Below are 11,476 nucleotides of genomic sequence, written 5' to 3'. Positions count from 1 at the left end.
GGTCTATTTTTTTCGAACGTACGTGCCGCTATCTCGTCTGGTGTAGCTACTTCCATTGATTATAGTGGAAGCTAATTGTTGCAGCAGACGCAACGCGAACGGAACGCTTCAGTTATGTGCCTGGTGTAGCTCAGCCCTAATCGTAATATATGTCAGACAAATTGCAATATGATATTCTCCCCAAATCATGCAACCCTATTATAATTACTATTGTGTGCAGCATGTGCATACCCTCACCTCTTTTAGTTGCCAGGTTTGCTTGTGGCGGCATCTCTCCAATGTGTGGTCACTGAGTCTGTACCTAGTGACTGATTTTCGGATCCGTTTTTTTAGGGGGTATTGTATTGGTGTTAACATTTTAATTTATGATTAATTGACTGAGGGCACTCTTTGCTCTCTTTATCTTTTAATTTTTTCATAGCTAGATTGAAAATTTCTGTTGACGTAATTCTCTCTCTCTCTCTCACACACACACACACACACACACACACACACACACAAACACACACACACACAAGCACACACACACAGGCCCCCTCTTCTACACACACACACACACACACTCTGTTTCGGTCTTCCACTAACCCTGACATTCTCTCGTTGATGGTCTCATGTGCTGCTGCTGCACTCTGCAACTCTGTTACAGGAATCATTGCCTTGAGCATTTGATTTGATCAGTGTGTTATTGTAAGATGGAAGTGGGGTAGTACATTGTGTACTACTTAGTGCCTGAGAGCGAGTGCTGTCCAGATGGGAACTCTTTAGTTAAGCAAGTTTCACCTACAAAATGTGTATTTTCCATTGGTGTACAATGATTCTGATATGCACAACTACTTGATTGTTATCTTCATCGGATGATCTCTATGTTGACACACCCAAATGTCAATGATATTGATACATGCAAAGGCCAATCATTCTGCTATATAAACTGGTTGTACAATATTTGTTGGTGTGTCTTATTGCTTCCCAGGCCTTCCCAGGTATTCAGACTGGTTTTCGCATACTGAGTACAAAAGCTTACTCATTTGTAATGGAAAAATAAAGTTCTTTGATTTGAATTGAATTGAATTTACTGTAATTGAATAGTGATATGATAGCAGACATTTTCATATAACTAATGTTTTCATTTCCTTAAATGCATGTTGATGTTAACCTGGAATATCATTAAAACATTTACAAAGTAAAAATTAAAGTAATGTTAATGTAATTATAAACCATTTTCAATGCATTATAGTTATAAGTATAACATTACATAATAGCCTAAATGTCTATCAACATAAAAATGGAACACGAGGGGGAGTGGGTCATGGTTGTTATCAGTGGTCATGAAGTTATCAAAATTACTTGGTATAAAAATATGTTAGTGTGTATGACTTCTGATGATGACTTCTACTGACATGCGCAGTACACCTCCTTAGACCTATCATGACGTAAAGATGGCGGCGTCCACATCAAGTCGTGCTGCACGCTTAATATCAGTTGCCTTATCCACAGGACCTTTCAAAGTATCTGGTTTTGTCACTTCAGTATACGGTGATGCACGGCTTCTGTCGCTTACGGGAACACGTTATTATTCAGCTGTTGGTCATGAGAGATGTTGGAAAGCGGCAAGCAGCGTGACATTGAGGAGGTTGTCATGTAAGCTACTCGGCTAAACGTTAATGGTTGCTATGCTAGCAAGCAAGAAAATATTGAAGTTTAGAGTTGAGTTTGCAGCAGAGAATTGTTTTTATTTACCCCCCAGGGGTAAAAAGCTGTGAACGACCTTCGTCCTGTCATTTTAGCTGGTTAGCGTTAGCGTAGTTAACGTTGGCTGCCCTTAATTTTGCTAAGATGATGCAACAGCCTTACACAAGGACAACTAACTTATACAAACTAACAAACTTGCATTTTGGGTAGCGTTACCATCACAAGTGACCTGATACATTCAACTCACTCAACTGGTCTTCCAAAGACCCAGGGCTTTGTTAGGACGGGTGTGACGGAATTTGAAGTATTATGTTAATTCATTTTCGACAGGCTACCTGGCACATCGTGATGTTGATACCAGAGAATTTCTAATAACATTATCCTCAGAACCATGCATGTCAGTCATGTCTAATAAGCTAATAATCGACTATTCAGTCGATCAGGTCGACTTGAAATTTTGTATCGTGAACCTGTGTTGCACGTGATGACACTTCGGTGTTCCATTCTTTGTCATCTTAATCCAAAAATGCTAATCCTTTGTTGCTTGTTACGAATAGAAGAAACGTAACATTAGATTTGTCCTCTTTTGGGGGATATGCCGTAGTTGACTTCTGACCAGTAGTCAGATCTGTAGATTCTGTGCTAAGCACAGTTCTTTTACATTGTTTGCAGGGTCCAAGGCCAGGCATGTCCTCAGTGCTCAGCCCTTCCACACCAGTGCAGTCTGTCAGAACAAGGAGGATCTCTACCAACTTTTGGGTGTTCCGCGCAGTGCTTCGCAGAAAGATATCAAGAAGGCATATTACCAGGTGAAGTCATGTATTTTTTTTTTTTTTGTTTAGCCATAAGAGTCTTATATTTTGTAGTTGCTCTACAAAGGAATGATTTTGATGGCTTCATTATTCCTTGGCCGCAAACTGTGAACTGGACGTTAAAGTTATCAGATATTATGAACATAAATTTATAGCAGTATATTATTTGTATTACCTGAGTGAAAGTATAATTAACACATGTTATGTACACAGAATAGAGTTTTTAGACTTTTGATTATTATAATTACTGCGTTTTCTGTTCCTCAGATGGCAAAGAAGTACCACCCGGATACCAATCCAGATGATCCTCAAGCAAAAGAGAAGTTTGCCAAGTGTGCAGAGGCATATGAGGTATAGAAATATCTGAAGCTCAAATGATTACACATCAATTCCATAGCGAGTCCCTCGATAACCAAAAGTAGAAAAAGTGAAAAGATGGTAGATAGATAGATAGATAGATAGATAGATAGATACTTTATTGATCCCCAAGGGGAAATTCAAGACCCAAGACCAGCAACAATAACAACCATAATAAACAATAATAATACTTTTTAACAATATGTATAGTTAATGATTCAGAAATAACTTCCTGTAGACTACGTTGTGGTACTGTGTGTGAAGCACTTTTATCTTAAATATGCTATATAAATTAAACTTACTTTCTAACCTCACCCCCCAGGTGTTGAGTGACGAGGTGAAGAGGAGGCAGTATGACACGTACGGCTCGGCCAGTGGTCCAGGCCAGAGCAACGCCAGAGAGCAGCAGTTCTGGAGAGGGGGCTCCAACGTGGATCCCGAGGAGCTCTTCCGCAAGATCTTTGGTGATTTCACTGGAGCGCGGGGATTCGGAGATTTCAGCTCCATATTCGAGCAGCCTCCAGAGGTCCGTCCTGTTTCCACTGATATGTACAGTATTGACTCCTGCAGAGGCAGGACACATAGTAGAGGACATCTTTGTCCATTAGTGACATTGAGAACAACAAGTGTTCTTGCAATCACACACCTGTTTGTAACAGCTTCTTGAACTATAGACACAGTCGCAAAGGGTTGATTGTTGAAAGGGTTGTCATGAGTTAGTGGCAACACTTGTGGCTCATTGCAGATTCATTTGCCTTTTTTATGTTTAGAACACACTTAACTAGAATGAGTTGCACAATAAGTAAGGTATACTTTTAATCTCTGTGCTCACAGAATTGAGTCGCCTGATGTATCAATTGAGGTGTATGGATTAGTATTGTCTTAAATAAGTTGAGTATTGATGATGGTTTCATGTTGATTCATGTTGTTTTTCTGTGTTTTTGTCCCCCAGTTTGTAATGGATCTGACGTTTACTCAAGCCGCCAAGGGTGTCAACAAGGAGATCACAGTCAACATAGAGGACACCTGCCCGCGTTGTGATGGCAAAGGAAGTGAACCTGGCACCAAAGTCCAGCACTGCCACTATTGCAATGGCACAGGCATGGTGAGGAAACCCTTTTCATTTCAAGAGTCTTCAATGTTGACTTGACTCTTGACTTGACTTGACTTGACTTGACTTGATGTTGTGCCTTATCATTGCCTTCACGTTTGTAAACATGACAATGATATGATATGTTCTTTTCTGTTCAGTCATGCTCATTCAGGTATTAGATTTCAGGTGCACATGGGTTATGGGACTGGTTAGGTTATTATAAGTGTATGAAAGCTTAATCATCATAGTTGACCTGTTATATAGTCATAACCAGCTAAATGATAATGTAATACATTATCAAGTAAATATAGGAACTAAATGTTGCTTCCTAGGTGCTCTGTAGTTAGGATATTTGTAAAGCACATTTTGGTGAAATGAGTGCACAGTTTAGCCAAATGAGCACATGTTTTCTAGATATACAAATAAACAATCTTGCAATGACGCCTCCCGGGCTCCATAAATGATGATGTAACACAGGCAGCTAATTGCTAAATTTGCTCCCTAGTTGCTCCACAGTTGTGATGGTAACAACTGTGAAAGTGAAAACTGTGGCAGGGCTGTACAGTGCTACATATGCTATAGCACATGATGCTCCAAATGGTAGTCTGTGCTATGGATGATTTAGCAACTTAGCACCGGTGACACCTTATTTAGTTAAGAACCTGTGATTGAAAACCTTAATAACTATTAAGTATTCTTTATTTTTAAATGATTTTACCTTGTGTTTTATGTTTTCTTTTTATTATGATCTTTACCTTTTAACTATTCTTTGACTATATTGCCCTTCTATGCTTTTATTTGTTATTATCGTTTGGTTTTGTTTATGTAAAGCACATTGAATGACCTCTGTGTATGAAATGTGCTATATAAATAAACTTGACTTGACTTGACTTGACTTATTTAAAACGTTTTCTAGTAAACGTGTGTAGTGTAGCCTACAGATGAGGTGTTTGTAAATACGTAGCATTGCTAGAGATTTTTTGGATTGTGCTACAAAACTATCAACCTCTGTAGCACCAGTGCTATGAGCAACAAAAAATAAAGTGAACATACAGCCCTGTGTGGCAAACGGTGTCCCAGTTCTGTGCACAAGAGTGTTCTTGAACGAAGCTTTGTTTATCTTTGGCCCTCTGCTGCCCTCTGCAGGAGTCTGTGAACACGGGCCCCTTCATGATGCGCTCCACCTGCCGCCGGTGCGGTGGCCGCGGCTCCATCGTCATCACGCCCTGCATCATGTGCCGGGGCCGGGGCCAGACCCAGCAGAAGCACACGGTCACGGTGCCGGTACCGCCAGGTGAGGCGCCACTCGGGTGAAGAACACTGAGATGATCGAACGGTTGTGTAGAACAACTCCGTGCTCCAACTCAGTGCTCCATGCTTTATACAGTCTATGGGTCCGTGGGTCAACTTCTTCAATCAGTCGGCTCCTATGCTGAAGGGATTTGTGCATTCAAACAGTGGCATTTGAAGAGAACATTTACTTATTTAGTTAAAACCTATGTATTTCATGATAAAAAAATGTTTGACGGCCTAGTCAAATGAACTCTTAGTTGTGCAGGAAGTACGTTGGGTCATGTCACGTTGAGTAGTTGTCTGACCTCTCTCTGTTCTGGTGCTGTTTCAGGTGTGGATGACGGACAGACTGTGCGGATGCCTGTGGGGAAGAAGGAGATGTACATCACGTTTAGAGTGAGTGCGTCAGCCAGCACTGAGACAGGGCTCGCCCCAAACATGGGGGAACATCTCCTCCCTTTCCATTGTCACTGTATACTGTATGCTTGGCTTGTGCAGAGGATATTCCCGTGCTAATGGAAGTGCTTTGGAAAAAAATCGAATTAGATTAGCCTGCATTCTCTTGACATGTGGCTATTGTGTGCCTGCTGACCCAGTAGATAATTAGCTGCTAGAAAGGAAAAGCTCTTATATGCTGTCAGAGAAACAGGCTAATCATAGGAAGCATCTCGGCAGCCAACGCAGGTGATGTTCCTGGATGCCTGAACAAACATTTTTCTGGCTCTTTTGTCCCTGTTGCAAAAGTAATTTGTCTTTGTTTGTATGTGATGGGCTGAGGGAGCAAATAGTGGCTTAATTCTGTTGGGCCGGGCCCTGAAATCTATCTGATGCTAGTGGCACTAGTTTTGCTATTGGCATGGCCTTGCTCAGATGAATGAGAACATCCTCCATCTAAGATGTCTGTCAAAGTGGACAAGACTTAATCAAATTGTACTCGTTTCCAACTATAAGACTATTACCAGTGATCAGTGGTGTTGCAGTTGTGTCTAGGCCAGCAATGTATAGTGCATTAATATCTGAGTAAATGTCACTTAACAATGACACACACGGTCTCCCTCACACACGCACAGGTCCAGAGGAGTGCGGTGTTCAGACGCGATGGTCCGGACATCCACTCGGACGTGCGCATCTCGGTGGCCCAGGCCGTCCTGGGGGGTGCAGCCACCGCGCCAGGTCTCCATGACACCATCAGCATACAGGTGGGACTGAGACTCACTCTGGGTACTCTGCCTCCTCTCTACGTTCTGAACATGGGGGGACACTGTCAATATGGCATTTATAGTAATATCATTTATAGTAATATCATTTATAGTAATATCATTTATAGGAAAATCATTTATAGTAATATCATTTATAGTAATATCATTTATAGTAATATCATTTATAGTAATATCATTTATAGGAAAATCATTACACGTATCTGATGGTGTTTGTACAAAAATCTGTGTAGACATCTGCATAACATTGGTATAACATCTTCGGAATAACATTGGTATTGCCATGCTATTACCTTAAGGTTGTTGTGCTTGTAATGCAGGACATGTAACACAATGTGTAGCTCCGCACCAAAGTACATTGATAGTCTCTTAAGTGGACTTAAAGCGATTTGAGGGTGTTTGGGCAAGTGCTGCAGTAGTATGGAGTGAAGTCATTTGTGGCCATTCAAAACCATCAGATTCCTCCAGGGATGCAGCCGGACCAGCGCATCAGGCTACAGGGCAAGGGCATCCAGCGCATGAACAGCTACAGCTACGGTGACCACTACGTACACATCAAGATCAAAATCCCCAAGTAAGAGAGATCCTGACTCCGTCTCTTACCCTCCAGCATACACACGAGATGGCTGATTTGTAGTTTTTTTTTTTTAGTTATTGTCCCGTCTCATTCTCTGCCCTCCATCTTGTGCAGGAAACTGAGCCGGAGGCAGAGGAAGCTCCTGTTGGAGTATGCTGAGGAGGAGGAGGACGTGCAGGGCACGGTCAACGGGGTCACTCCTGCAGGTACAGTGGACCAGTCTCTCCATACTTGCAACGACAACTTCATACAGGCACCCAAATCGCTTTACAGGGGAACCCCACTAACCACCACCAATGTGTAGCACCCACCAGGGGGATGCACGGCAGCCATCAGCTTGAGGTGGAGAGGGAGAGAATGAATGAATGAGCTGATTATGATTATGAGCGATTAGGGGGCCAGATTGAATGTGCCAGGTTGGGAATTTAGCCAGGACTTGCCAGTGCAGACACAACAAGATTAGGAGGCATTCCAAGCCAACTCATCCAAAATAGCGTTTCTTAGTTTGTGTCATGGATTTTCAGGAGGGTGGTTGGGGGGGGGGGGGTGCTTTGAAATTCATGAGAACATTCTTGAGTCAAATCGAATAGCTCTACATGTTGCCATGTAATAACCCTTTGGCTGCAGTAAATTCAGACACAGACAGGGTGTGATTTGTCTTTGATTGTCTTGGAGTGGAAATGTGATGTCACACAAGCACCCCTCACCCCCCACCACACACACACACACACACACACACACACACACACAAATCACCTGGCCCATCCTGGAAGTCCCCTGTTGCTTACTTGGGTACATTGTAGACAATTAGATATTGTAACCCCAGTGTATATTAATGGCTTATCTTAATGTGATCCATTTAAATTCCCGCTACACTGAACGGTGGATCAACAGTGATTTTGTGCCCCCCTTGAAAAAATATAATGCCCCTCCGTGAATTGGTGTCTGGTACCGGATCTGAGACGCAACCTCACTTGTATGCTAGTGCTGAATCCCTTAAATATAAATCACTCTCTCCACTCAGATGAGCTGACACAAGAGCAGGTCATTTTAAAATCTTTGATTACAAAGACAATTGGCACATAATTTGAAGCCTAATTCACATAATATTTTACTTATTGCTACATATGCGGTGTATTCTGTACATCTTAGAATCGTTATGACTCATTCAAACAATGCTGCTAGCTGACAGGGCAAGAAGGATAGTAATTCTAACATCTTTGGTTCTACCTTAAAAGATCCTGTCAGACGAGCCACACTGTTGCTTGTCCCTCTGCCGGTAGTGTTGAGCTTGTGCGAGCAGGTGGCCTGACCAGTCTGGTTTTGTACCCCAGCCAGGGCCAAGAGTAGCCAGTCCTCTGGAGGAGAGCAGCAGCAGCAGCAGCAGCAGGAGGAGGAGAGACAGAAAGAGGAGGGAAAGAAGGAGGAAGGAGGCTTCTTCTCCAAGCTGAAGAAAATGTTCAGCTGACTGCCACAGGTGAGAGCCCTGGACGACGAGGCAGTGGACGAGCTCAAGAACCTAGAGTTCTTGGGGGGGGGGGTGTAAATTAAAAGGGGTGGGTAAAAACTTCTATATACACTGAAGGGACCAGTTTCACCAGCGATTTAATGTCTTGTGGCGCCTGTCTAGATGTAATGTAGCGGAGTAGGACAATAAGACAGAACGGTGCAAACCAATGGCTGTAGTAGTAGAATATTAACCATGTCTGAGTCTTACAAAGGTGAAAACAGTATAGTAGAAAAGCAGTATAGCACTCTTCACAACTAGACATCAGGTCATGTTAATGTTGTGTCATTGTTCTGTTTCCTCTCTCTAGGCAAGAGACCCTCAGGTCACGGACACGGCTAGTAGCAGAGAGGTGGAGCTGGTGGACCTCCCTCTCTCCTATTTTGGACCCCCCTCACCCCCGGAGGCCACATAGGCTGGAGACCGGCCCTGGTGGGGGGCCACGCACGGAAGGACAGAATATTCTAGAAGGGTAACCCGCAGCCTGGCTAGTAGACGGGCGCCCACCCCCACACCTCCGCACACCGCAACGTTTACAGACGAAAAGACAGCAGGACGCGCTGGCGAACGGGATCCTTAGTGGACAGAGGGCGAGCTGCTTAAGGAGGAGACTGAGTTAGGCTACCTCACGAGCGACGTGGAGGAGGTGGAGAAGAGGAGGAGGTCTGTTGAGGGTGGAGGTGTGTTGGGTGGAGTGGTATGGAGTGTTTGTGTGTGCAGTACTGTACCCCACCCCAAGTCTTTTGAAGCATTCACTTTACACTGGGACTGATGGAAAAGTGATTAAATAAATGACACAAATATAGGCACAGTTGTTATTTTTCTGGTGTTTTGATATATTTGGTGTATGTATTTAATATATTGTGTGAGAGAATGCCTTTTTCCCTGTGGGAACACACAACATGTAATGAAGTTAATGACCATTTACAGTAAAAAAAATAAGTAATTTTGTCTAAATGTAAGAACCTGTGATTGAAAACCTTAATAACTATTATTAAAATATGAATGGCAAAAATGGTTTCTATAAACCATCAAAAATTGGTTGAGGAAACACAAATCAGTGGTTGGCAGCCAATGTCTAGATCTGCTTCCATGTGAAAGTGGTAGCCACCAGGGGGTGCTAGTGGACTGTATATTGGGTTTTGTGATATGCGAGGATCAAACCTAACTTGTTAGCTTTGTTTCAGAGCTGAAGAGCAAAACAATAGCAAGCAGTGTTTTAGATTCTACTATTAAAACAATCAAGTGATTTCAGTATTGTGGAATGAATTATTGGAATTTGCCCGTATGACCTTGGCAGATGGCCGTGCTGGGAGGTCTCCAATTTATTTCATGTTGGATTAAACAACAATATGGGAGCATTTACCGAGCATGATTAATTACAGATTATAGGAACAAAGGATAAAGAGGCAGAAAATAGTGCAGAAATATTTATGTATCCTGTAGCCAGAGAACTCATGTTTCTCTTTCCTTCTCTCTTTTGCTCTCTCTCTTTCTTGCTCTTTATCTATCAGTCTGCTCCCTATTGTCTCCATGGTGACCATCAAAACAGCATCCCAGCTGTGCTTGACTGTTCGGAATGTAGAATGTAGTCTTTCTATGGCTTTGCCGTTTGCCGTGCTGCAGTGTAAATAGTACGCTGAGCACCAGGCCCTCTGCTTCTCCCCCACCTCCCCTCTCCACTCACCGCACAGGGAGTGGTTCTCCTCCTCGCCCCCATGACCAATACTCTGCGTCCTCAACCAGGTGTGATACGATGAAGTCGGCGATTGTGAAGAGTTACATCAAGCCCTTGGCACCGTCCCTCGGTGACAAAGGATTGGTGGTATATGTGTCAGTTGTGGGTATTGGCCCTTCGGTGATGCCTGATGAGTACCCATGTCAGAGAGTAGCCTGACTTGAGTGCCGGACAACACCCGGCCCTCTGGGTGGGCCTCGCCTTGATCCTCTCGCCTCCGTCCTCGGCGGCGTGTACGTGCAGACGAGACTCGTCCTCTCTTGTCACGTCCAGCCTGAGAAGTGTAAGCGCCAAGTGTGAGTTGTCTATTTGATGAGGAGCGGAGTTGACTTTTCTAACACTGACGAGTGTTGTTCCTGGAGCTCAAGTGGTAGAGCAAGAGTAATGCCACAGGTTTGATTATACCCAGTCAACTCACATACTGATGCATATCAGTATATCTGGTACTGTGGTTCAGTTTGAATGAAAGTGTCTAAATTAATAAGAAGGGTCTAAAAAAGTTTAAAAATTAATAATAGGGATTTTTGGTGTTCAGATGTCATAAATGTATGAGAATATTATGCACTGGGTCTTTATAGGTCTTAATTGTGTTAGCACCCATTTAACATATTTTTACCAGTGGTTATTTACATTTTTGGGGTGGCACAGATTGTAGTTGTTGTAGTCGTGTTGTAGTTCAACAATGCAGCCTGTTTAGATTTAAGCATTTCACATTTTTTGGTTAGATCAGTCTTAAATTTGATTTATAATGGTCTTAAAAATTCTTGAATTGAACTTGTTGATACCTGCACAAACCCTGCATAAATGTACAGTAAATGTTCCGAGTAAATGACACGAGTGCACTGCTGAGGCCTGTAGATTGTGCTAGTCCTTATAGCTGTTGTGTGAACATGATGTGGGCTCTGAGTTGTTGGTGTGTAGACAATGGCACTCATTTTCCCAGTATTGCACAGCTACGCTCAACAGAGTTTCATATGTAACAGTTGTCAGTGTAAAACTACTCAATGGACAAGTAAACAGTAGACTGTTCTTCTTTGTGTAAGTGCCCAAAGCTAATAACTGGACAATGCAGAGGCTACTTGAGCCCCCCCCCCCCTTCTCTCTCTTTCTCTCTCTCTCTCTCTCTCTCTGCCATACTATTTCTATCCCTTCAGTGTCTTTTTCTATCTGTTCTGTGAAGTCTCGCTGCAAGC

The 11,476-nt window shown here is 42.9% G+C and overlaps 1 protein-coding gene across 2 annotated transcripts; it reads left to right on the top strand.

Annotated features, from left to right (window-relative positions):
* The first annotated feature begins 1,407 nt into the window (after window positions 1-1,407).
* Window positions 1,408-9,799, top strand: dnaja3b (DnaJ heat shock protein family (Hsp40) member A3b). Of its 2 annotated transcripts, XM_042103453.1 has the most exons (12): window positions 1,408-1,638; window positions 2,362-2,498; window positions 2,769-2,852; window positions 3,181-3,384; window positions 3,811-3,963; window positions 5,098-5,245; window positions 5,576-5,640; window positions 6,315-6,443; window positions 6,920-7,035; window positions 7,153-7,244; window positions 8,373-8,515; window positions 8,856-9,799. In XM_042103453.1, exons 1-11 carry the CDS (start codon window positions 1,437-1,439, stop codon window positions 8,504-8,506), a joined length of 1,464 nt encoding a protein of 487 aa, XP_041959387.1. In that variant the 5' UTR covers window positions 1,408-1,436; the 3' UTR covers window positions 8,507-8,515; window positions 8,856-9,799. The 2 variants fall into 2 exon arrangements, with proteins under 2 accessions (XP_041959387.1, XP_041959388.1); XM_042103454.1 differs by lacking the exon at window positions 8,373-8,515.
* Window positions 9,800-11,476: the final 1,677 nt, after the last annotated feature.

Source organism: Alosa sapidissima, chromosome 9 (assembly GCF_018492685.1).
Source record: "Alosa sapidissima isolate fAloSap1 chromosome 9, fAloSap1.pri, whole genome shotgun sequence".
NCBI classification, from domain to species: Eukaryota; Metazoa; Chordata; class Actinopteri; order Clupeiformes; family Clupeidae; genus Alosa; species Alosa sapidissima.
The sequence above is the reverse complement of the archived record's forward strand: the minus strand, read 5'-3'. Positions and strand labels throughout refer to the sequence as shown.